This window comes from Entelurus aequoreus, linkage group LG01, assembly GCF_033978785.1.
Source record: "Entelurus aequoreus isolate RoL-2023_Sb linkage group LG01, RoL_Eaeq_v1.1, whole genome shotgun sequence".
Classification (NCBI taxonomy): domain Eukaryota; kingdom Metazoa; phylum Chordata; class Actinopteri; order Syngnathiformes; family Syngnathidae; genus Entelurus; species Entelurus aequoreus.
The window spans coordinates 7079300-7107085 of NC_084731.1; the positions used below are offsets into that span (position 1 = coordinate 7079300).

The 27786-nt window shown below is 35.9% G+C and overlaps 1 protein-coding gene across 1 annotated transcript in view; it reads right to left on the reverse strand.

Annotated features, from left to right (window-relative positions):
* Positions 1 to 1200: 1200 nt before the first annotated feature.
* Positions 1201 to 27786, reverse strand: part of LOC133660837 (von Willebrand factor D and EGF domain-containing protein-like) — a 56013-nt gene continuing 29427 nt past the window's right edge. Inside the window, exons 25-33 of the mRNA XM_062064384.1 lie at positions 27630 to 27725; positions 27455 to 27550; positions 23122 to 23217; positions 17055 to 17150; positions 16696 to 16791; positions 11452 to 11547; positions 11230 to 11325; positions 5649 to 5746; positions 1201 to 1669 (exon numbers count right to left, since the gene is read on the reverse strand). Coding sequence (XP_061920368.1) covers positions 1658 to 1669; positions 5649 to 5746; positions 11230 to 11325; positions 11452 to 11547; positions 16696 to 16791; positions 17055 to 17150; positions 23122 to 23217; positions 27455 to 27550; positions 27630 to 27725 — 782 coding nt within the window. The 3' untranslated portion in view covers positions 1201 to 1657. The remainder of the gene's footprint in view (positions 1670 to 5648; positions 5747 to 11229; positions 11326 to 11451; positions 11548 to 16695; positions 16792 to 17054; positions 17151 to 23121; positions 23218 to 27454; positions 27551 to 27629; positions 27726 to 27786) is intronic.

The following is a 27786-nucleotide window of genomic DNA, read 5'->3' on the forward strand; positions in this document are numbered from 1 at the left end:
AGCCTTACACCACATACACTTTTGGAATTAGTTCACACTCAATTTCCTTGGTTTATATTATTATTGTTTTATTATTATTATATAGTGACTATATATAATAAATACTTAGAGCTATACTCGCCCCTGGTGTCTGTTGCCGTCACCTCCCCTTTAGTAACCATAACGGGCTTGAGTCTTTCAAATTCTTTCCATACAAACTACAACCAAAACCCTTCTTCAAAGTCAGAATCATTGAAAATGATTACTGCGTATTACACTCCTTTCGCTTTGTCCCGCCTCCCAATTTGACTGGAGTGGTCCATACTTTTCTCATAGTCCCATCATTTGGAAAAGTATGCAGGCTGACAACCTTTTTTAGTTGTATTGCTAAAAAACTGCAACAATGAATCTGGCAGGCATATTTGATAATTACGACAAATTCTGTGCCAAAATATTGTTACCGGGAAGAAGATGCGACCAAAACACAGTTTTTGAAGGTGACATCAGCAGGCTGATGTAGGCTCGCCCACATTTTGGAGCTATAATTGGGTGTTCCGTAATGAGCTGACCATACTTGCCAACCCTCCCGATTTTTCCGGGAGACTCCCGAATTTCAGTGCCCCTCCCGGAAATCTCCCGGGGCGACCATTCTCCCGGATTTCTCCCGTTTTTCACCCGGACAACAATATTGAGTGCGTGCCATGATGGCACTACCTTTAGCGTCCTCTCAACTTGTCGTCACGTCCGCTTTTTCTCGTCATAGACAGCGTGCCCGCCCAGTCACATGTTGTATGCGGCTTCTACAGACACACGTAAGTGACTGCAAGGCATACTTGGTCAACAGCCATACAGGTCACACTGAGGGTGGACGTATAAACAACTTTAACACTGTTACAAATATGCGCCACACTGTGAACCCACACCAAACAAGAATGACAAACACATTTCGGGAGAACATCCGCACCGTAACACAACATAAACACAACAGAACAAATACCCAGAATCCTGGGTATCTTCCGGGCTACAATATACACCCCCCGCTACCACCAAACCCCGCACCCCCATCTCCCGAATTCGGAGGTCTCAAGGTTGGCAAGTATGGTGCTGACACTTGTTGGAAAACAAACCTAAAATCCCAAGTGTGTCTATTTTGGAGGATACTTTACCTTCATTTTAAGGTGCAGAACTATAAAAGAAGTGACAATATTGTTAACATTAGAGGGGTCCTTTAATGTCAATAAATGAAACAAATGAGGCTCAAACATTATGTATACAGTGCATACAAGGTGCACTGATAAGTCTGGGATATTCTACATTTTGCTATTACACCTAATAACCCAAAATAAGCATTTTACAAATACATAAAACATTCAGAATTAATTAGGATTCATGCAACCGTGACACCAGCGACAAACAAATAAATAAATAGACTACATGAAAGCGTCAAGATACAAGCATATGATAATGAAATGAGTGACGTTAACACAATGCTCTTTCATAGCGGAGCGACAGCTGCCTTATTAGTTAGTACGTGTTGAAGAGTTGGCATCCTCCATCTCTCCCGGAAGCGTGAGTCTCATTCCTCAGCCATGTGATGAAGGAGACGGGGGTGGGGAGGCTCGGAGGATGCCCCCAGTGCCACACAAACCTTTGACTGTTTACACTTCTGGCAGATTGTTCAAGTGGACAGCTTGAAAGAGAGAAAAACAAAAAGTGTCAAATCTCGATCAAGTACAGTGGTACCTCGGTTTTCGTTATGTATCTGTTGCTAACGGTTGGCCGAAAATCGAATTGTACAAAACCCGAAAAATGTTTTCCCGTATGACACAAAATATTAACACAAAACACATCTTAGAGGGAATATATAGTTCATACTTGCCAACCCTCCCGTTTTTAGCGGGAGACTCCCGATAACCTCCCGGCAGAGATTTTCTCCCGACAAACTCCCGGTATTCAGCCGGAGCTGGAGGCCACGCCCCCTCCAGCTCAATGCGGACCTGAGTGGAGACAGCCGGTTCTCACGTCCGCTTTCCCACAATATAAACAGCTTGCCTGCCCAATGACGTCATAACTGTAGAATGATCGAGGGCGAGTTCTTTGGTTTCTTATGTGGGTTTATTGTTAGGCAGTTTCATTAACGTCCTCCCAGCGCGGTAACAACACACAACAACAGCAGTCACGTTTAGTCTACCGTAAAGCAGTTCGTCTGCTGTAAACAGCAATGTTGTGACACTCTTAAACAGGACAATACTGCCATCTACTGGATAGCCTCCAGAACACTGAAATTCAAGTATTTCTTTTATTTATATGTATAATAAAATAAATATATATGTATATATATATATATATATATATATATATATATATATATATATATATATATATATATATATATATAGCTATAATTCACTGAAAGTCAAGTATTTCATACATATGTGTATATATATATATATATATATATATATATATATATATATATATATATATATATATATATATATATATATATATATATATATATATATATATATATATATATATATACACTACCGTTCAAAAGTTTGGGGTCACATTGAAATGTCCTTATTTTTGAAGGAAAAGCACTGTACTTTTCAATGAAGATAACTTTAAACTAGTCTTAACTTGAAAGAAATACACTCTATACATTGCTAATGTGGTAAATGACTATTCTAGCTGCAAATGTCTGGTTTTTGGTGCAATATCTACATAGGTGTATAGAGGCCCATTTCCAGCAACTATCACTCCAGTGTTCTAATGGTACAATGTGTTTGCTCATTGGCTCGGAAGGCTAATTGATGATTAGAAAACCCTTGTGCAATCATGTTCACACATCTGAAAACAGTTGAGCTCGTTACGGAAGCTACAAAACTGACCTTCCTTTGAGCGGATTGAGTTTCTGGAGCATCACATTTGGGGGTCAATTGCTCAAAATGGCCAGAAAAAGAGAACTTTCATCTGAAACTCGACAGTCTATTCTTGTTCTTAGAAATGAAGGCTATTCCACTAAATTGTTTGGGTGACCCCAAACTTTTGAACGGTAGTGTGTATATATATATATATATATATATATATATATATATATATATATATATATATATATATATGAAATACTTGAGTTGGTGAATTCTAGCTTGAATATATTCCCCTCTTAACCACGCCCCCAGTCCCACCCCCAACCACACACCCCCACCCCCGACCCCCCACCTCCCGGTATCGGAGGTCTCAAGGTTGGCAAGTATGATATAGTTTTACATGATGTCATACATGACTTTACATGACTGAAAGGCATACAAAAACCGAGGTACCACTCGACATCAATTTTAAAATACCAAAAATATCAAATCAAACCCGAAGCTTTGTTGCCATTTGCAAGTAAATCAATTCTCTTTGGAACTGCATTGATTGTCATTGTAACAAACCGGATGACATCGGATGTGAATTGCATTATAAACCCTGTTTGTAAGTGCCAATTTATTGTATTGATTACATTTATACATTGATTCTATAATTTTTTTTGGGCTGTTCGTACTTCATAAAATCAATCTAGACTTGACAAAAATGGGATGTCGGCCTGGCAGTGTGAACATACTCCCGAATTTCTCCCGATTTCCACCCGGACAACAATATTGGGGGCGTGCCTTAAAGGCACTGCCTTTAGCGTCGTCTCTCACCTGAAAAGGAGACTATTATATATGTCTCCGTTATCCATAGGTTTATCTATAACCCATAAAGTAGGCATGCACGGAGCTATTTCACAGCGTGTGTTTATTCCGGCCGGCACGTTAATACACTGACACACAACATCCGGATTCCCATCATGCATTGCTTCAAAACTACGGCACGTAGTAATGTCATACTTGCCAACCTTGAGACCTCCGATACCGGGAGGTGGGGGGGCGGGGGGGGGGGGGGGGGGGCGTGGTTGGGGGTGTGGTTAAGAGGGGAATATATTTAAGCTAGAATTCACCAACTCAAGTATTTCATATATATATATATATATATACACATATGTATGAAATACTTGACTTTCAGTGAATTCTAGCTAGCTATATATACATATATATATATATATATATATATATATATATATATATATATATACATATATATATATATATATATATATATATATATATATATATATATATATATATATATATATATATATATTTTATTACACATATAAATAAAATAAATACTTGAATTTCAGTGTTCTGGAGGCTATCCAGTAGATGGCAGTATTGTCCTGTTTAAGAGTGTCACAACATTGCTGTTTACGGCAGACAAACTGCTTTACGGTAGACTAAACGTGACTGCTGTTGTTGTGTGTTGTTACCGCGCTGGGAGGACGTTAAGGAAACTGCCTAGGGACGGCGTGGCGAAGTTGGTAGAGTGGCTGTGCCAGCAATCGGTGTGTTGCTGGTTACTGGGGTTCAATCCCCACCTTCTACCTTCCTAGTCACGTCCGTTGTGTCCTTGGGCAAGACACTTCACCCTTGCTCCTGATGGCTGCTGGATAGCGCCTTGCATGGCAGCTCCCGCCATCAGTGTGTGAATTAGGGCTGCAACTAACGATTAATTTGATAATCGATTAATCTGTCGATTATTACTTCGATTAATAATCGGATAAAAGAGACAAACTACATTTCTATCCTTTCCAGTATTTTATTGAAAAAAAACAGCATACTGACACCATACTTATTTTGATTATTGTTTCTCAGCTGTTTGTACATGTTGCAGTTTATAAATATTTATTTTTATTATTATTATATATTATATTATTATATTATATTATATTATATTATATTATATTATATTATATTATATTATATTATATATTATTATTATTATATTTTATACAATTTATTTAAAAAAAAAAAAATAAAAAAAATAATTAAAAAGCCTCTGCGCATGCGCATAGCATATATCCAACGAATCGATGACTAAATTAATCGGCAACTATTTTTATAATCGATTTTAATCGATTTAATCGATTAGTTGTTGCAGCCCTAGTGTGAATGTGTGTGTGAATGGATGAATGTGGAAATACTGTCAAAGCGCTTTGAGTACCTTGAAGGTAGAAAAGCGCTATACAAGTATAACCCATTTATCATTTATTTATAACAATAAACCCACATAAGAAACCAAGAACTCGCCCTCGATCATTCTACAGTTATGACGTCATTGGGCAGGCAAGCTGTTTATATTGTGGGAAAGCGGATGTGAGAACAGGTCCGCATTGAGCTGGAGGGGGCGTGGCCTCCAGCTCCGGCTGAATACCGGGAGTTTGTCGGGAGAAAATTTCTGCCGGGAAGTTATCGGGAGAGGCGCTGAATACCGGGAGTCTCCCGGTAAAAACGGGAGGGTTGGCAAGTATGAGTAATGTCCAAAAACATAACAGAGACGAAGCAGAAGAACGAAGAAGAGACATGGTGACGACGAGTATACTTGCAAATACTTGAATTTCAGTAAATTCTAGCTATAAATATACTCCTCCCCCCTTAACCCCGCCCCCGGACCCGCCCACCTCAAACGCCCCCCCCCATCTCCCGAATTCGGAGGACTCAAGGTTGGCAAGTATGAGTGTGAACAAGGCTTAAGAAAGTAATTACTTGTGTTCAGGTTGAAATAGTTCCAGTAAGTCTTACCCTCCTGGAGCAAAGAGCGCCTGAGAACCCGCTCCGACACGCACACACGTTGGGTCGCACACAGCGGCTGCCATGCGAGCACTTTTGTTGACAGTAAGCTGAGTGACGACACACAATAAAGATGGCGTTAGGGCCAAGCACTACAGTCGGGTTCGGTACCAGAGAAACTCAGTTTAGGACCTTTGACTATTGCGGAGAATGCATATATACGTTTAAGAGTTATTTCTTTATTCATAGTCATGTTTAAAGCAGCTAGTGTTTTTCCATTTGTACTCTATTTTTTCATTTTATGTCCGCAAGTAAACTGTGTGTGTTACCTTGAAGATTTGGAATGTAGGAGTTGGAGTACTCCCTTATATCTTATCTGTAGTAGAACAAAGAGCCTGTATTCCGTTCTGGAGAGGGTGGGGGCTGTTTGCGTATTTAAGAAGTTGTCTCTTCCTGTTTGAATGTTAGAACAACTTAGGTATGAATGTATGTCAGGGGTATGTCTAGGTCAGGGGTGTCCAAACTTTTTCCACCGAGGGCCGCACACTGAAAAATCAAAGATAGCTGGGGCCATTTTTATAATTTTCTTTTTAAAAACCAATACATTATATGTATAAAAAATATGCATTCATTGACCCCGGGGACCACAAAGGGTTTTGGTCAAAAAAATAAAAAAAATGTGTCATTATTCAGTATTATTATTTTTATTATTATTCAAGGTTTAAATCTCTAGATCAACATTAGGTCTATCTGCCAATATAATGTTTTTAAAGATTTAAGTTGTATGCTATTTTTATCAAAGAAAACCCTGTTTTTTTATGTAAAAAACACAAAATATGCAATATTTTCATCCAATAAAATTTTCAAGTGGAATATTTGAGATTAGAGATGTCCGATAATATCGGTCTGCCGATATTATCGGCCGATAAATGCGTTAAAATGGAATATCGGAAATTATCGGTATCGGTTTTTTATTATCAGTATCGTTTTTTTTTGTTGTTTTTTTTGTTTTTTTTATTAAATCCACATAAAAAACACAAGATACACTGACAATTAGTGCACCAACCCAAAAAACCTCCCTCCCCCATTTACACTCATTCACTCAAAAGGGTTGTTTCTTTCTGTTATTAATATTCTGGTTCCTACATTATATATCAATATATATCAATACAGTCTGCAAGGGATACAGTCCGTAAGCACACATGATTGTGCGTGCTGCTGGTCCACTAATAGTACTAACCTTTAACAGTTAATTTTACAAATGTTCATTAATTACTAGTTTCTATGTAACTGTTTTTATATTGTTTTACTTTCTTTTTTATTCAACAAAATGTTTTTAATTTATTTATCTTATTTTATTTGATTCATTTTTAAAAAAAGTACCTTATCTTCACCATACCTGGTTGTCCAAATTAGGCATAATAATGTGTTAATTCCACGACTGTATATATCGGTTGATATCGGTATCGGTTGATATCGGTATCGTAATTAAAGAGTTGGACAATATCGGCATATCGGATATCGGCAAAAAGCCATTATCGGACATCCCTATTTGAGATTATATAATAATTGGAGCCTTAAAAAGGTCAATAACTCATAATTGATTTCAATTCATTATTATTAAAAAAAAAAAAAAAAGACACTTAAAAACAAATCATACTAAAATTATTGGGGATCCAAAAGGGTCCTACTTATTAAAGTGTTAAAAAAATAAATTATAAATTTCTTTTACGGTTCACTTTTAACACAATAATCTCGAGATCAACTTCAGATCCATCCGTCAATTATAAGTTTTGTTGTTGTTTATGTTTTTTGTTTGTTCGTTTTAGGCCCTTCTTTAAAAAAAAAAAAACAGCTCAGTTTTTTATATGGCAAACACAAAATATGCAACATTTTCCCAAGAAATATCTCAAAGTGGAATATTTAATGTGACATAATTGCAGCCTTGAATAGGTCAATAATTCATAATGACATTGATTTTGATTCATTATTATTTTTTAAAGAAAGAAACAGCCTGCATGGCAGCTTTGTGTTATTAGAGTAAACATTGCAACATTTTCTTGTTACAGTTCACCTGTTAGCTCTTTTATACCACTTTTTATGGTTTTAATCGTATTTTTAAAATGTGCCGTATGGCCGTTAAAAAATGACCTGCGGGCCGCAAATGGCCCCCGGGCCACAATTTGGACACCCCTGGTCTAGGTGGTTCTCCTAAAGCTTTAGTAAAACTTGATAATATTCCAATTCTGTCTTGATGGTCCTTCTTACTCTGCATATATGTCATCTGAAAGAACTTGGGATTCACCAGTAACTTAGATTTTCTTGGAGGAAGAACTGGTCCGACGCAACAGTACCAACCACAGTGATATGGTAAGTTACCTAAAGGGTAGAGCTATAGACATCTTATAAGTAGACGCAACATCGAGCGCTACTGCCTACTGGCGCTGACGAAACGCGGGGCCGCCATCTTGGAGTGGTGATCCGCTCCACTCAGTGCAATTCATTTGGCAGGAGCAATAAACTGTCAGCGCATTTAATTCATCTTACCTCACTGAATACCACTGATTTTCACGTGTTTTTTCGTTATACGTGTAGCTACGAGAAAAAACACATGTTTTGGCGTGTTTTATTATTCATAGTTTGCTTAACAGTAATAGAATATTCTTATATGCTATAAGTGACCAGACGTCCGAGATCAAAACTGGGAATATAATCCCAGAGAAGGGGGAAAAAAACGGTTAGCTATTTTTAAATTGAAGAAACAATATGATTAGGTTATATATACATGCGTATATCCTACATAAACAATGTATGAATACATTAGATATCTATATATCTTAGGGACCTATAGACTGTATCTCTGTGGAGTTTATTCTGTCTTGACACTTTGTATTGATATTTTATATTGCATTCTTCCCTTAAATGATCATGTTTACAGTGATTGTTTTATATGTATTTTTTATGTATGTCACTATGGATAAAAGCGTCTGCCAAATACTTAAACATAAACATACATAAACACCTGAAAGTCTTTATATCAGCTAAAACCACCAATCTGTTTCACTGGATTCAGAATAAAACCCAATTCTGTCTCACAATCTTCATCTTCATCATTTATTTCAACTTTCTGTTATTCAAGTATGACATTTTTAAATGTAATTAATTTCATTGACAAGCAATTCTATTATGGTCATACTCTTGTTTGTTAGTGTAGTGGATTTTCCGAAGCTTTAAAAAGCAACAAAAGTGAATTTTGTACAACAAGTTTATTTACTCATCGTCAAAAGTGCATAAGTTGGATTGTTTTGTCCCTGCAAACAAACAGACGCCCTCCGGAGGACACACGAATCAAGCAATCTCTCTCGAGTCCTGGTCTCCTGGCCATTTTTATCTGTTTCTTCGCGCGTCAATCTGTTTTCCTTGTGCGTCACGGTCTTGTTGTTTTGACCTGTCTGTTCCATAACAAACTCGAATCTCTTAGTCATAGTTAGACAATGTTGCGTTGACCAGCATTCCTCCAATGGGGAATTCAAATGGCTAGTCTCTCCCAGATTCTTTTTATGGCAATAAGCTGATGTTTATATTCAATCAACAGGCAGTAGTTGGTATTTTGTGGTTTATTCTCCAAGCTTAGAGGACAAACGTGAGACCAATCTAGCACACCAGCGTTCCCCCGCCCGGTCTAGCTCGGTCTCCCCTCAAACCCCCGGAAGTCCCGTGATCTTCCCTCTGTCCCTCACCCCCACTCCCTTTGTTTAGACTACTCCGAGTTATCTCTACTCTGACACATTCCAATCTAGAAGGCCGACACCTTACCATGAGACTCAAAAGAAGGAAGAATACTAGCTATTCTTTATATGACTATAGGAGTTTAGAAAGAAGTAACACTTAAATATGGATATGATTCTGATCTGCTTCCCACAACAATCAAAACATCTTGTAGACAGGTTGGCACGACTTCATATTCAACTTTGGCCAGAATTGAAGAGAAACGAAATGAGCAGACACTCTCAATAGACACGAAATATAGTTCAAAGGTCAGAAATTCTACTACATAAGCAGCTACGATTTCAGTACTATTGACGATCTTTGCTCCTTCTCAACACTGTGGTAATACGGAACAGATGTTTATTGGGATAAGGTAAACATCTGTTCAGTATTTTAACATAAAAGTGTTTGATTGTGAGTAGAATGTCCGATAATGGCTTTTTGCCGATATCCGATATGCCGATATTGTCCAACTCTTTAATTACCGATACCGATATCAACCGATACCGATATCAACCGATATATACAGTCGTGGAATTAACACATTATTATGCCTAATTTGGACAACCAGGTATGGTGAAGATAAGGTACTTTTTAAAAAAATTAATCAAATAAAATAAGATAAATAAATTAAAAACATTTTCTTGAATAAAAAAGAAAGTAAAACAATATAAAAACTAGAGATGTTAGGTTAGTTATCGCATTTAACGCATTTATCGGCCGATATTATCGGCCGATAAATGCGTTAAAATGTAATATCGGAAATTATCGGTATCGGTTTCTTTATTATCAGTATCGGTTTTTTTTATTTTTTTATATTTTATTAAATCCACATAAAAAACACAAGATACACTTACAATTAGTGCACCAACCCAAAAAACCTCCCTCCCCCCATTTACACTCATTCACACTCATTCACAGAAAAGGGTTGTTTCTTTCTGTTATTAATATTCTGGTTCCTACATTATATATCAATATATATCAATACAGTCTGCAAGGGATACAGTCCGTAAGCACACATGATTGTGCGTGCTGCTGGTCCACTAATAATACTAACCTTTAACAGTTAATTTTATCGGTAATTAAAGAGTTGGACAATATCGGCATATATCGGATATCGGCAAAAAGCCATTATCGGACATCCCTAATAAAAACAGTTACATAGAAACTAGTAATTAATGAAAATTTGTAAAATTAACTGTTAAAGGTTAGTATTATTAGTGGACCAGCAGCACGCACAATCATGTGTGCTTACGGACTGTATCCCTTGCAGACTGTATTGATATGTATTGATGTATAATGTAGGAACCACAATATTAATAACAGAAAGAAACAACCCGTTTGTATGAATGAGTGTGAATGAGTGTAAATGGGGGAGGGAGGTTTTTTGGGTTGGTGCACTAATTGTAAGTGTATCTTGTGTTTTTTATGTGGATTTAATAAAAAAAAAAAAAAAAAAAAAAAAAACGATACTGATAATAAAAAAAACGATACCGATAATTTCCGATATTACATTTTAACGCATTTATCGGCCGATAATATCGGCAGACCGATATTATCGGACATCTCTAATTGTGAGGCATTAAAAGCCACAAAATGCAAGGGGTCCATCAGACCCACAAACGCTGACTGAGTAACAACAATATGAACATTACACAAGGGTTAACATAAAGGGTCCCAATGTACTATAGAACCTGTTCCAAACCCGCACCATGACAAACTGAACCAAACTGTATTCGGTGGAAACACGGGCTTGCGCCACCACCCCGACACCAACGCCGTTATAATTGCAGGTTTCGGCCATCGTCTCGAGATCGATACTCACGAATGTGACACAGCGGTCCGTGCCAGCCTGGAGCACAGCGGCAGGCGTCGGGTCCGATGCACTCACCGCCGTTCAGACACGTTTGCACGCAGCTGGCTGCAAGGAAAACCAAACATGCGGCCGAGTTCAGCCAAAGGTGAAGAACTGGGAGGTGGCACACACACACACACACACACACACACACGCTAACACATGCACGCACAGGCAGGCAGCTCTTCTTACGTCGTTCGCATTGCTTTCCTCTCCAACCTGACGGACAGTCGCAGAAGTAGGGACCCACGCAGCGACCGCCGTTCATGCACATGGGCTCGCACACGCCTGGACAAAAGGCAGGTAGAAGAATGCTGATGCTCAGATATGGAGTTCTTCTACAATATTAGCACTTCAATAAAAGCACCGTTAGAAAGGGGTTGACCTATATCGATTGCGTGTGCAAAATAGACATAATAAGTAGAGATGTCCGATAATGGCTTTTTTGCCGATATCCGATATTCCGATATTGTCCAACTCTTAATTACCGATATCAACCGATACCGATATATACAGTCGTGGAATTAACACATTATTATGCCTAATTTTGTTGTGATGCCCCGCTGGATGCATTAAACAATGCATCCACTGCAAGGGGTTCTGGGTATTTGTTCTGTTGTGTTTATGTTGTGTTACGGTGCGGATGTTCTCCCGAAATGTGTTGGTCATTCTTTGTTTGGTGTGGGTTCACAGTGTGGCGCATATTTGTAACAGTGTTAAAGTTGTTTATACGTCCACCCTCAGTGTGACCTGTATGGCTGTTGACAAAGCATGTTGCATTCAATTGTGTGTGTGTGAAAAGCCGTAGATATTATGTGACTGGGCCGGCACGCAAAGGAAGTACCTTTAAGGTTTATTGGTGCTCTGTACTTCTCCCTACGTCCGTGTACACAGCGACGTTTTAAAAAGGTCATACATTTTACTTTTTGAAACCGATACCGATCATTTTGAAACCGATACCGACAATTTCCGATATTACATTTTAAAGCATTTATCGGCCGATAATATCGGCAGTCCGATATTATTGGACATCCCTATTTAAAATTGTTTTTAGTCATATTTATTTTTGTATTGGTTTTATATTTATCTATTTTTTGTTTTTATTCAGTCATTGGTGGAGCTAAGGATAATGTTTGAATATTGTTTTTAATATTGTTGTGCAGCACTTTGGAACTTCAGTCATTTTATTATTGTCATTTTATTTATTTATATTTTTCATTATTATTTATTTTATTATTTATTTTATTTATGAAATTTATTTATATTTATTTATTGTCATTTTATTATTATATTATTGTTGTGCAGCACTTTGGAACTTCAGTCATTGGTGGAGCTAAGGATAATGTTTGAATATTGTTTTTAATATTGTTGTGCAGCACTTTGGAACTTCAGTCATTTTATTATTGTCATTTTATTTATTTATATTTTCATTATTATTTATTTTATTATTTATTTTATTTATGTATTTATTTATATTTATTTATTTATTGTTCTTTTATTATTATATTATTGTTGTGCAGCACTTTGGAACTTCAGTCATTGGTGGAGCTAAGGATAATATTTGAATATTGTTTTTAATATTGCTGTGCAGCACTTTAGAACTTCAGTCATTTTATTATTGTCATTTTATTTATTTATATTTTCATTATTATTTATTTTATTATTTATTTTATTTATGTATTTATTTATATTTATTTATTGTCATTTTATTATTATATTATTGTTGTGCAGCACTTTGGAACTTCAGTCATTGGTGGAGCTAAGGATAATATTTGAATATTGCTTTTAATATTGTTGTGCAGCACTTTGGAACTTCAGTCATTTTATTATTGTCATTTTATTTATTTATATTTTCATTATTATTTATTTTATTATTTATTTTATTTATGTATTTATTTATTGTCATTTTATTATTATATTATTGTTGTGCAGCACTTTGGAACTTCAGTCATTGGTGGAGCTAAGGATAATATTTGAATATTGTTTTTAATATTGTTGTGCAGCACTTTGGAACTTCAGTCATTTTATTATTGTCATTTTATTTATTTATATTTTCATTATTATTTATTTTATTATTTATTTTATTTATGTATTTATTTATATTTATTTATTGTCATTTTATTATTATATTATTGTTGTGCAGCACTTTGGAACTTTAGTCATTGGTGGAGCTAAGGATAATATTTGAATATTGCTTTTAATATTGTTGTGCAGCACTTTGGAACTTCAGTCATTTTATTATTATCATTTTATTTATTTATATTTTCATTATTATTTATTTTATTATTTATTTTATTTATGTATTTATTTATATTTATTTATTGTCATTTTATTATTATATTATTGTTGTGCAGCACTTTGGAACTTTAGTCATTGGTGGAGCTAAGGATAATATTTGAATATTGCTTTTAATATTGTTGTGCAGCACTTTGGAACTTCAGTCATTTTATTATTGTCATTTTATTTATTTATATTTTCATTATTATTTATTTTATTATTTATTTTATTTATGTATTTATTTATATTTATTTATTGTCATTTTATTATTATATTATTGTTGTGCAGCACTTTGGAACTTCAGTCATTGGTGGAGCTAAGGATAATATTTGAACATTGCTTTTAATATTGTTGTGCAGCACTTTGGAACTTCAGTCATTTTATTATTGTCATTTTATTTATTTATATTTTCATTATTATTTATTTTATTTATGTATTTATTTATATTTATTTATTGTCATTTTATTATTATATTATTGTTGTGCAGCACTTTGGAACTTCAGTCATTGGTGGAGCTAAGGATAATATTTGAATATTGTTTTTAATATTGTTGTGCAGCACTTTGGAAACATTTATGTTGTTTTAAACGTGCTATACAAATAAAGTGGATTGGATCGGAGCTAGGATGTAAAACCAGGGCAAAATGACGTAAATTGATTAACGTGGACCCTGACTTAAACAAGTTGAAAAACTTATCCGGGTGTTACCATTTAGTGGTCAATTGTACGGAATATGTACTGTACTGTGCAATCCACTAATAAAAGTTTCAATCAATCAATCAATCAATCAACGTAGGACAGGGGTGTCCAAAGTGCGGCCCGCAGGTAATTTTTTAACGGCCCCACGGCACATTCTAAAAATACGATGAAAAAAAAAACAAAAAACATAAAAAGTGGTATAAAAGAGCAAACAGGTGAAATGTAACAAGAAAATGTTGCATTATTTACTCTAATAACACAAAGCTGCCATGCAGGCCTTTTCTTTCTTTAAAAAATAATAATGAATCAAAATCAATGTCATTATGAATTATTGACCTATTCAAGGCTCCATTTACTTTACATTAAATATTCCACTTTGAGATATTTTGGGGGGAAAATGTTGCACATTTTTTGGTTGCCATTTAAAAAACAAAGTTTTTTAAAGAAGGGCCTAAAACGAACAAACAAAGAACAAAAACAACAATAAAACTTATATCTGACGGATAGATCTGAAGTTAATCTTGAGACTATTGTGGTAAAAGTTTTAAAAAATGTTGGATTTATTTTTTTAAACTTTACTGAGCAGTACCCTTTTGGATCCCCAATAATTTTAGTGGGACTTTTTTTTTTTTTAAGTGTCATTGCTCAAAAAAATAATGAATTAAAATCAATGTTGTTATGAGTTATTGACCTTTTTAAGACTCCAATTATTATATATTCTCAAATATTCCACTTTAAAATTTTATTGGGGGAAAATATTGCATATTTTGTGTTTTTTTCCATAAAAAATCACAGTTTTCCTTGACAAAAATGGCATACAACTTAAATCTTTAAAAGTGTTATATTGACGGATAGACCTAATGTTGATCTAGAGATTTAAACCTTGAATAATAATAATAATAATACTAAATAATTAGGGATGTCCGATAATATCGGCCTGCCGATATTATCGGCCTGCCGATATTATCGGCCGATAAATGCGTTAAAATGTAATATCGGAAATTATTGGTATCGTTTTTTTTATTATCGGTATCGTTTTTTTTTTTTGTTTGTTTAGTTTTTTTTAAAATTAAATCAACATAAAAAACACAATATACACTTACAATTAATGCACCAACCCAAAAAACCTCCCTCCTCATTCACACAAAAGGGTTGTTTCTTTCTGTTATTAATATTCTGGTTCCTACATTATATATTAATATATATCAATACAGTCTGCAAGGGATACAGTCCGTAAGCACACATGATTGTGCGTGCTGCTGCTCCACTAATAGTACTAACCTTTAACAGTTAATGTTACTAATTTTCATTAATTACTAGTTTCTATGTAACTGTTTTTATATTGTTTTACTTTCTTTTTTATTCAAGAAAATGTTTTTAATTAATTTATCTTATTTTATTTTATAATTTTTTTTTTTAGGAGCCTTATCTTCACCATACCTGGTTGTCCAAATTAGACATAATAATGTGTTAATTCCACGACTGTATATATCGGTTGATATCGGTATCGGTTGATATCGGTATCGGTAATTAAAGAGTTGGACAATATCGGAATATCGGATATCGGCAAAAAGACATTATCGGACATCCCTATAAATAATGCATACTTGCCAACCTTGAGACCTCCAATATTGGGAGGTGGGGGGTAGGGGGTTGGGGGGGTTGGGGGCGGGATTATTTACAGCTAGAATTCACCAACTCAAGTATTTCATATATATTTCATATATATATATATATATGTATGAAATACTTGACTTTCAGTGAATTATAGCTATATATATATATATATATTTATTTATTTTATTTACATAAAAGAAATACTTGAATTTCAGTGTGCCGGTGGCTATCCATTAGATGGCAGTATTGTCCTGTTGAACTTCTCCGTTCATGATGAGTATATCATTTCGGCCACCGTGTTCAATGGAGAAGTCTGTTCTACATATTTACAGGCAACATACCCCTTCCCCTTCGAACTGTCCTGGATGAACTGAAATTCTTGTTTCCATTCGTTTGAGTTCGTTAGGCAAGCTGTTTATATTGTGGGAAAGCGGATGTGAGAACAGGCTGTCCCCACTCAGTCTCAGGTCCGCATTGAGCTGGAGGGGGCGTGGCCTCCAGCTCCGGCTGAATACCGGGAGTTTGTCGGGAGAGGCGCTGAATACCGGGATTCTCCCGCTAAAAACGGGAGGGTTGGCAAGTATGAAATAATGACACATTTGTAATATTTTTTTTGACCAAAACCTTTTGGGGTCCCCGGGATCAAGTCTGAGTGGAGGCCTAAATGTATTTTTTTATACATATATTGTATTGGTTTTTAAAATAAAAAATATCAAAATGGCCCCCTCAAAATGCTTTGATTTTTCAGTGTGCGGCCCTCAGTGGAAAAAGTTTGGATACCCCTGGATATGGTAGGTGGCAAAAAAAGAGAAGAGAAGATGAAGCGATGTAGAGGAAGACTGACTTCGCTCACAGCGCCCCCCGGTGTATCCTGGCGGGCACGTACAGACGTTATTCCTCATGCAGAAACCACCGTTCTTGCAGGCGGGCGTGCAGACAGCTGCGTGACGAGAAGACAATTATGAATTGATTAACGTGGACCCCGACTTAAAACAAGTTGAAAAACTTATTGGGGTGTTACCATTTAGTGGTCAATTGTACAGAATATGTACTGTACTGTGCAATCTACTAATCCAAAACCGCGTGTGAGTTCATGCCTAAACGCACAGACCTTATGATTTGACACTTTGGCAACATCTATGAGTAATTCATGAGTCGGAAAAGGTGATAATCATCACATTTTTTTCATTTTGACGCTTGTACCGTTTTCACACCGGGCCCCAAAGAAACCAGGAGGACACTTGCAGGTGCCGGGCCGGACGCACGACCCTCCGTTCGGACAGACTGGAGAGCAAAGAGCTGTGGAGCGCAAAGACATCAGGGAGACAAAGAACTAGAGGTCATTCACAGTAGGGCTGGAAGGTGTGACGTGGGAACGCATTGCATTGTGGGTATTGCTGCACTCTGAATCGCTTATTTCCATTACTGAAAGCAAGACTCCGTGCTTAAGTTTTTTTGTTTTTTGTCTTTAACAAGTTCAAAACATGGTGCAAATGTCATTAACTGCCACAATTGTGGTGACGATCGCTTAACCTCTTAAAGGCCTACTGAAATGACATTTTTTTTATTTAAACGGGGATAGCAGATCCATTCTATGTGTCGTACTTGATCATTTCGCGATATTGCCATATTTTTGCTGAAAGGATTTAGTAGAGAACATCGACGATAAAGTTCGCAACTTTTGGTCTCTGATAAAAAAAAAGCCTTGCCTGTACCGGAAGTAGCGTGACGTCACAGGTTGAAGGGCTCCTCACATTTCCCCATTGTTTACACCAGCAGCGAGAGCGATTCGGACCGAGAAAGCGACGATTACCCCATTAATTTGAGCCAGGATGAAAGATTCGTGGATGAGGAACGTCAGAGTGAAGGACTAGAGCAGGGGTCACCAACCTTTTTGAAACCAAGAGCTACTTCTTGGGTACTGATTAATGCGAAGGGCTACCAGTTTAAAAACACTTAAATAAATTGCCAGAAATAGCCAATTTGCTCAATTTACCTTTAACTCTATGTTATTATTAATAATGAATGATATTTACACTTAATTGAATGGTTTAAAAGAGGAGAAAACACGAAAAAAATTACAATTACATTTTGAAACATAGTTTATCTTCAATTTCGACTCTTTAACATTCAAAATTCAACCGAAAAAAAAGAAGAGAAAAACTAGCTAATTCGAATCTTTTTCAAAAAAAATTTAAAAAAAGAATTTATGGAACATCATTAGTAATTCTTCCTGATTAAGATTAATTTTAGAATTTTGATGACATGTTTTAAATAGGTTAAAATCCAATCTGCACTTTGTTAGAATATATAACAAATTGGACCAAGCTATATTTCTAACAAAGACAAATCATTATTTCTTCTAGATTTTCCTGAACAAAAATTTTAAAAGAAATTCAAAAGACTTTGAAATATGATTTAAATTTGATTCTACAGATTTTCTAGATTTGCCAGAATAATTTTTTTGAATTTTAATCATTATAAGTTTGAAGAAATATTTCACAAATATTCTTCGTCGAAAAAACAGAAGATAAAATGAAGAATTAAATTAAAATGTATTTATTATTCTTTACAATAAAAAAAAAAAAATTACTTGAACATTGATTTAAATTGTCAGGAAAGAAGAGGAAGGAATTTAAAAGGTAAAAAGGTATATGTGTTTAAAAATCCTAAAATCATTTTAAGGTTGTATTTTTTCTCTAAAATTGTCTTTCTGAAAGTTATAAGAAGCACCACGTTGGTGACCCCTGGACTAGAGTGTAGTGCAGGACGTATCTTTTTTCGCTCTGACCGTAACTTAGGTACAAGCTGGCTCATTGGGTTCCACACTTTCTCCTTTTTCTATTGTGGATCACGGATTTGTATTTTAAACCACCTCGGATACTATATCCTCTTGAAAATGAGAGTCGAGAACGCGAAATGGACATTCACAGTGACTTTTATCTCCACGACAATACATCGGCGAAGCTCTTTAGCTACGGAGCTAACGTGATAGCACATCGTGCTTAAATGCAGATAGAAACAAAAGATATAAACCCCTGACTGGAAGGATAGACAGAAGATCAACAATACTATTAAACCATGGACATGTAACTACACGGTTAATGCTTTCCAGCTTGGCGAAGCTTAACAATGCTGTTGCTAACGACGCCATTGAAGCTAACTTAGCAACGGGACCTAACAGAGCTATGCTAAAAACATTAGCTATCCACCTACGCCAGCCAGCTCTCATCTGCTCATCAACACCCGTGCTCACCTGCGTTCCAGCGATCGACGGAGCGACGATCATAGATGCGGTCGGCGACCGGGGGACGGAGGAAGTCAAGGTGAGGTCGGCGGCTAGCGCGTCTGCTATCCAAGTCAAAGTCCTCCTGGTTGTGTTGCTGCAGCCAGCCGCTAATACACCGATCCCACCTACAACTTTCTTCTTTGCAGTCTCCATTGTTCATTAAACAAATTGCAAAAGATTCACCAACACAGATGTCCAGAATACTGTGGAATTTTGAGATGAAAACAGAGCTTTTTGTATTGGATTCAATGGTGTCAGAATACTTCCGGTTCAACGATTGACGTCACGCGCATACGTCATCATACATAGACGTTTTCAGCCGGAAGTTTAGCGGGAAATTTAAAATTGCACTTTATAAGTTAACCCGGCCGTATTGGCATGTGTTGCAATGTTAAGATTTCATCATTGATATATAAACTATCAGACTGCGTGGTCGGTAGTAGTGGCTTTCAGTAGGCCTTTAAGGCCCAAGCTGTTTATTTACATGCTTTTTTTATTTTTATTTTGGGCTTATTGGACCCTAATTAGAATAAAAACTAGGAATCATATTTTTATATGACGTACTTAGTCCATAAGTACACAAACGTGTACTTCATGTTTAGTGACATGCTAATTCTTATTTTTACACTTTTTTTTTTCCAAATTCCATTGTATGTTATACTCTTCTGACACCACCAGATGGCAGTATAAGTGTCCACATAAGTGGCCATAAGACCCCAATTCAGTAGTGTACACAATTTTGGAAATAAGAGCTAAAAGGTGCTGTCCACGCATGTGGCCACTAAGCCTTTAGAGCAGGGGTCCCCAAACTACGGCCCGTGGGCCGTATCCGGCCCGCCAGAGTCCAAAATCAGGCCCGCGGGAAGTCCCAAGTATAAAAAAAATAAAAAATAAAATAAAAAAAAATTCTGTCTTTTCTTATCCACTTTGTACCGCTTGCTACTCACGGTGTCTCCTAGCCGCTCAGGCAAATCATATTGTCTAAAAATGCATTTTCTCATTGATAACGTGACATCATCGCGCATGCGGAAAGTGCGCTATATATATATATATATATATATAGATAGATATATATATATATATATATATATATATATATATATATATATATATATGTATGTATGTATGTATGTATGTATGTATGTATGTATGTATGTATGTATGTATGTATGTATGTATATATATATATATATACATATATATATATATATATATATATATGTATGTATGTATGTACATATATATATATATATATATATATATATATATATATATATATATATATATATATATATACAGCCCGGCCCCCGGCCAAATTGTTTTAACCCAATGCGGCCCCCGAGTCAAAAAGTTTGGGGACCCCTGCTTTAGAGGTTAAGGAAAAAAGGGACACCATCACCTGGTACATGTTGGTGTGTTTACGGCCACAGACAAGAACTTCAGAGAGACATGAACTAAAGGTCATTCACAGTAGGGTTTGAAGGTGTGACGTGGAAACGCATTGCATTCTGGGTATTGCTGCACTCTGAATCGCTTATTTCCATGACTGGTCTAAATAAAAATAAATACTTAAATATCTGCTTGACTTATGATTTTACAGCAAACTACCCATCAATTTAATAAAAATGACAATACATTTTATATAGTTCTTTACAGCATAAACTACCATTGTTTTTTGCGTTAAAATTAAAAGTTCACTGAGCCACCATATTTTTACTGTAAAATCTTGTTTTAACGGTGTATTACTATAAATGGAAAGACGATACATTTGTTTGTATGGTCGAAAAACTTGCAGCTAAGTTGCCAGAATAAAAAAGGAACTTGTACCGTTTTTTTCCATGAACAATATAATGTTGTAAAAAACAATGTCAATTTAATAGTAAAATTCTGGTAATTAAACTGCCAGCTTTTTCTGTAAAAAACCCCCCCAAAAAACAGTGGTACTATTTTTCCTTTTACCGTAAAATGTTGTAAAAAATACAAAAAAACCACTATATTTTACAGTAATTTAAAAAAAATGTTTTACTGTAGAATCGACAGTCTACTTAAAACAATTTATATAATTAATAATGAAATCCAGAGGCAAATTCATACATTACTGTATTTTTCGGATTATAAATCGCAGTTTTTTTCATAGATTGGCCGGGAGTGTGATTTATACTCAGGAGCGACTTATGTGTGAAATGATTAACACATTACCGTAAAATATCAAATAATATTATTTACAAGCGAAACCGAGGAAGAAGATTTCATGGGATTTAGCGATTAGGAGTGACAGATTGTTTGGTAAACGTATAGCATTTTCTATATCAGGGGTCACCAACGCGGTGCCCGCGGGCACCAGGTAGCCCGTAAGGACCAGATGAGTAGCCCGCTGGCCTGTTCTAAAAATAGCTCAAATAGCAGCACTTACCAGTGAGCTGCATCTATTTTTTAAATTGTATTTATTTACTAGCAAGCTGGTCTCGCTGTGCTCGACATTTTTAATTCTAAGAGAGACAAAACTCAAATAGAATTTGAAAATCCAAGAAAATATTTTAAAGACTTGGTCTTCACTTGTTTAAATAAATTCATAAATTTTTTTACTTTGCTTCTTATAACTTTCAGAAAGACAATTTTAGAGAAAAAATACAACCTTAAAAATGATTTTAGGATTTTTAAACACATATACCTTTTTACCTTTTAAATTCCTTCCTCTTCTTTCCTGACAATTTAAATCAATGTTCAAGTAAATTTATTTTTTTTATTGTAAAGAATAATAAATACATTTTAATTTAATTCTTCATTTTAGTTTCTAATTTCTTGACGAAGAATATTTGTGAAATATTTCTTCAAACTTGTTATGATTAAAATTTTAAAAAAATATCCCGGCAAATGTAGAAAATCTGTGGAATCAAATTTAAATCTTATTTCAAAGTCCTTTGAATTTCTTTTAAAATTGTTGTCATGGGAAATCTAGAAGAAATAATGATTTGTCTTTGTTAGAAATATAGCTTGGTCCAAATTGTTATATATTCTAACAAAGTGTAGATTGGATTTTAACCTATTTAAAACATGTCATCAAAATTCTAAAATGAATCTTAATCAGGAAAAATTACTAATGATGTTCCATAAATTATTTTTTAAATTGTTTCAAAAAGATTCTAATTAGCTAGTTTTTTTCTTTTTTTTTCGGTTGAATTTTGAATTTTAAAGAGTCGAAATTGAAGATAAACTATGTTTCAAAATTTAATTGTCATTTTTGTCATGTTTTCCCCTCTTTTAAACCGTTCAATTAAGTGTAAATATCATTAATTATTAATAATAACATAGAGTTAAAGGTAAATTGAGCAAATTGGCTATTTCTGGCAATTTATTTAAGTGTGTATCAAACTGGTAGCCCTTCGCATTAATCAGTACCCAAAAAGTAGCTCTTGGTTTCAAAAAGGTTGGTGACCCCTGTTCTATATGTTATAGTTATTTGAATGACTCTTACCATAATATGTTACGTTAACATACCAGGCACGTTCTCAGTTGGTTATTTATGCCTCATATAACGTACACTTATTCAGCCTGTTGTTCACTATTCTTTAGACATTTTAAATTGCCTTTCAAATGTCTATTCTTGGTGTTGGCTTTTATTAAATAAATTTCCCCCAAAAATGCGACTTATACTCCAGTGCGACTTATATGCGTTTTTTTACTTCTTTATTATGCATTTTCAGCCGGTGCGACTTATACTCCGGAGCGACTTATACTCCGAAAAATGCGGTATTCACTGTTACAAGCAGCCCTCTGATGGCAGCCATACATAACAGGCATGTGACCCTCATTGAATACCAGTTTGACGTCCCTGGGCTAGTGTGTCGCTCTCTCTCACATTACCGCGGGTTTAATACAGACTTGTAAACAAAACCTACGTCCAGCAAAAATTGGCTACCCGGCACCCACAATGCATGGCAAAGTCACGTGAGCCTTTTTGAGGCCCTTATACACACTCACCGTTTTCACAGGAGGGGCCACTCCAGCCCGGCTGACACTGGCATTCATCCGGTGACACACACCTGCCACCGTTGTGACAGTGGTGGCTACACACCACTGCAATACACAGAACAAACACACACGTTTAACATTGGGCAATAGATACATTAGCTTTCTCATCATTAAAAAAAAAGCATTGTAAAAACTGCGTAATATGTCACAGCATATCATAGCAATCCCCAGACAGTATGATAAAAGCATAGGACAGTGTTTTTTTAACCTTTTCTGAGCCAAGGCACATTTTTTTCATTGAAAAAAATTCTGAGGCACACCGACAGCAGAAAACATAAAAAAATGAAACTGTTCTGTTAGTTTTGGACTCCCTTAGTTCCTGTTTTGTGCACTTCTGGGTTTGTTTTGGTTACCATGGGTACTAATTGGTATCACCTGCCTCTGCTTAGTGTTCGGCACGTTCCTGTGATATAAGTAAGTTACCTTAGCCTCTATGATCCCTGTGATATAAGTAAGTTACCTTAGCTTCTATGATTCCTGTGATATAAGTAAGTTACCTTAGCTTCTATGATTCCTGTGATATAAGTAAGTTACCTTAGCTTCTATGATCCCTGTGATATAAGTAAGTTACCTTAGCTTCTATGATTCCTGTGATATAAGTAAGTTACCTTAGCTTCTATGATTCCTGTGATATAAGTTACCTTAGCTTCTATGATTCCTGTGCTATAAGTAAGTTACCTTAGCTTCTATGATTCCTGTGATATAAGTAAGTTACCTTAGCTTCTATGATTCCTGTGATATAAGTAAGTTACCTTAGCTTCTATGATCCCTGTGATATAAGTAAGTTACCTTAGCCTCTATGATTCCTGTGATATAAGTAAGTTACCTTAGCTTCTATGATTCCTGTGATATAAGTAAGTTACCTTAGCTTCTATGATTCCTGTGATATAAGTAAGTTACCTTAGCTTCTATGATTCCTGTGATATAAGTAAGTTACCTTAGCTTCTATGATTCCTGTGATATAAGTAAGTTACCTTAGCTTCTATGATTCCTGTGATATAAGTAATTTACCTTAGCTTCTATGATTCCTGTGATATAAGTAAGTTACCTTAGCTTCTATGATTCCTGTGATATAAGTAAGTTACCTTAGCTTCCATGATTCCTGTGATATAAGTAATTTACCTTAGCTTCTATGATTCCTGTGATATAAGTAAGTTACCTTAGCTTCTATGATTCCTGTGATATAAGTAAGTTACCTTAGCTTCTATGATTCCTGTGATATAAGTAAGTTACCTTAGCTTCTATGATCCCTGTGATATAAGTAAGTTACCTTAGCTTCTATGATTCCTGTGATATAAGTAAGTTACCTTAGCTTCTATGATTCCTGTGATATAAGTTACCTTAGCTTCTATGATTCCTGTGCTATAAGTAAGTTACCTTAGCTTCTATGATTCCTGTGATATAAGTAAGTTACCTTAGCTTCTATGATTCCTGTGATATAAGTAAGTTACCTTAGCTTCTATGATCCCTGTGATATAAGTAAGTTACCTTAGCCTCTATGATTCCTGTGATATAAGTAAGTTACCTTAGCTTCTATGATTCCTGTGATATAAGTAAGTTACCTTAGCTTCTATGATTCCTGTGATATAAGTAAGTTACCTTAGCTTCTATGATTCCTGTGATATAAGTAAGTTACCTTAGCTTCTATGATTCCTGTGATATAAGTAAGTTACCTTAGCTTCTATGATTCCTGTGATATAAGTAATTTACCTTAGCTTCTATGATTCCTGTGATATAAGTAAGTTACCTTAGCTTCTATGATTCCTGTGATATAAGTAAGTTACCTTAGCTTCCATGATTCCTGTGATATAAGTAATTTACCTTAGCTTCTATGATTCCTGTGATATAAGTAAGTTACCTTAGCTTCTATGATTCCTGTGATATAAGTAAGTTACCTTAGCTTCTATGATTCCTGTGATATAAGTAAGTTACCTTAGCTTCTATGATTCCTGTGATATAAGTAAGTTACCTTAGCTTCTATGATTCCTGTGATATAAGTAAGTTACCTTAGCTTCTATGATTCCTGTGATATAAGTAAGTTACCTTAGCTCCTATGATCCCTGTGATATAAGTAAGTTACCTTAGCTTCTATGATCCCTGTGATATAAGTAAGTTACCTTAGCTCCTATGATCCCTGTGATATAAGTAAGTTACCTTAGCTTCTATGATTCCTGTGATATAAGTAAGTTACCTTAGCTTCTATGATTCCTGTGATATAAGTAAGTTACCTTAGCTTCTATGATTCCTGTGATATAAGTAAGTTACCTTAGCTTCTATGATTCCTGTGATATAAGTAAGTTACCTTAGCATCTATGATTCCTGTGATATAAGTAAGTTACCTTAGCTTCTATGATCCCTGTGATATAAGTAAGTTACCTTAGCTTCTATGATTCCTGTGATATAAGTAAGTTACCTTAGCTTCTATGATTCCTGCGATATAAGTAAGTTACCTTAGCTTCTATGATTCCTGTGATATAATTAAGTTACCTTAGCTTCCCGTGCGATCGGCACGCACCCCTTTTGTTTTGTTTTTGTCTGTTTGTATCTACGGGTATGATTTACGATTAAATCATGTTCCTACCTGCAAGTCGTGTCCGGAGTTGTCCGTTTGCATCCTGGGAGAACAAACCACGCAGCAAGCTGCGTAAACCCAGCCGTGAAAGTAGCCGATATTGACAGTAAAAAGTCGTTCTCGCAATTGTTGGATATGAATTCAAACCATAACAAAGCAAGCATCAATATAGCTCTTGTCTCAAAGTAGGTGTACTGTCACGACATGTCACATCACGCCGTGACTTATTTAGGGATTGTTGCTGTTTTCCTGTGTTTTAGTTCTTGTCTTGCGCTCCTATTTTGGTGGCTTTTCCTCCTTTGTTGGTATTTTCCTGTAGCAGTTTCATGTTTTCCTTGAGCGCTGTTAGAATAATTGTTTCTAAAATGATCACAAAAACTTTGTGTTACATTGAGGGTCTGGTGAGAAGACAAAAGCTGTCTTTGAAACCTACCAAGAGTAAGGCTCGTAAAACTCCACTTTGTAGGGGGAAAGCAAGATGAAGGTGTTTCTGTTTTCTCTCTTGTATGGTAATCAACAGAAAGATATTGTTCTAACCCAAGGACTTCAAAGCGGAGAGATGGCAGGATCTGCCCAATTTCCAGACGAACTCTTTTTGAACTATTTTACGGACCTCTTTTTGAACTATTTTATGGACCTCTTTTTGAACTATTTTACAAACTCTTTTTGGACTGACCTTTTCTGTGAATTGTTTACGACCTTTTCTGTGAACATTTTGCGACCTTTGTCTTTTGGAAACAGCGGTGGCCATGTGGTCGGGGGGGGGGGTCCAAAATAAAAGAAGCAGAGCGTGCTTAGATACTGTGCAAGGGTACAGTGTACAGACGACTCCCCTCAATATTGAGTCCAAATTGAATTCCGTCTCTGTTTAATTCTTTGCCTCTTGTCTTGTTTAATAGATGTCATCAGTGTTTGAACCTGACAAGCGCTATTCCCCGCACCTGCGTTGTTTTCGCAATCAAGACTATTTAAGTTGTGTGGACGCTATCCTTCTTTGTGGGAACTTTGTTGATTGTCATGTCATGAACGGATGTACTTTGTGGACGCCGTCTGCTCCATACGCTGTAAGTCTTTGCTGTCGTCCAGCATTCTGTTTTTGTTTACTTTGCAGCCAGTTCAGTTTTAGTTTCGTCTTGCATAGCCTTCCCTAAGCTTCAATGCCTTTTCTAAGCGGCACTGGCCTTTTGTTTATTTTTGGTTTAAGTGTTAGATACCGCATATTGTGATAACGACAAACCATGTTCCCGACGTCTACAAAGCCATTAGCTACCTGCTGCCACCTACTGATATGGAAGAGTATTACACGGTTACTCTGCCGAGCTCTAGACAGCACCGACACTCGTCAACGGCACATTAATTGCGGATTATAATTACTGTTTTGCAAAAAATATCTTTAACCCAATTAGGTGAAATTACATAATCTCCCACGGCACACCAGACTGTATCTCACGGCACACTAGTGGTTGCAAAACACTGGCATAGAGGATCAATGCAAGCGAGAGTAGGTGCCAGACAGTTTTCATGTGACGGCAAACCACTTCAGGCCACTTTCTGCCTTTCTTTGCATAAATCCAATAGGTAGAAATACTAAGTCCTAGTATGGCCAAGCTGCACATTTAGGTGTCTGTGTGTAAATCTGTCGGTTGATGCAACTATTCAGCATGATGAAAAATGGCAAACAAATTCAAATCAGAAAATGGTATTCCTCACTGGTCTCACAGTGCGGTCCGACAAAACCGTAAGGACACGAGCATGTCTGATGTTCCACACAGGTGCCTCCGTTTTCACATGGCAGCCTGCACAGAGCTGTACACGTTGGCGTGTATTACTTTCAACAGGCGGGAAAACGTACATATTCTGTATACCAGATGGAATGAAGTTGTACCTTCTTGGCAAATCTCGCCGTGAAACGCGACAGGACACTGACAGACCCCCGGAGCAACGCACGCTCCCCCGTTCACACACATCGGCTCACAAATTGCTAAAAAAAAAAAACCCATCTAATTAGAAACAGGCATATTTCATTTTTATGTACACTATTC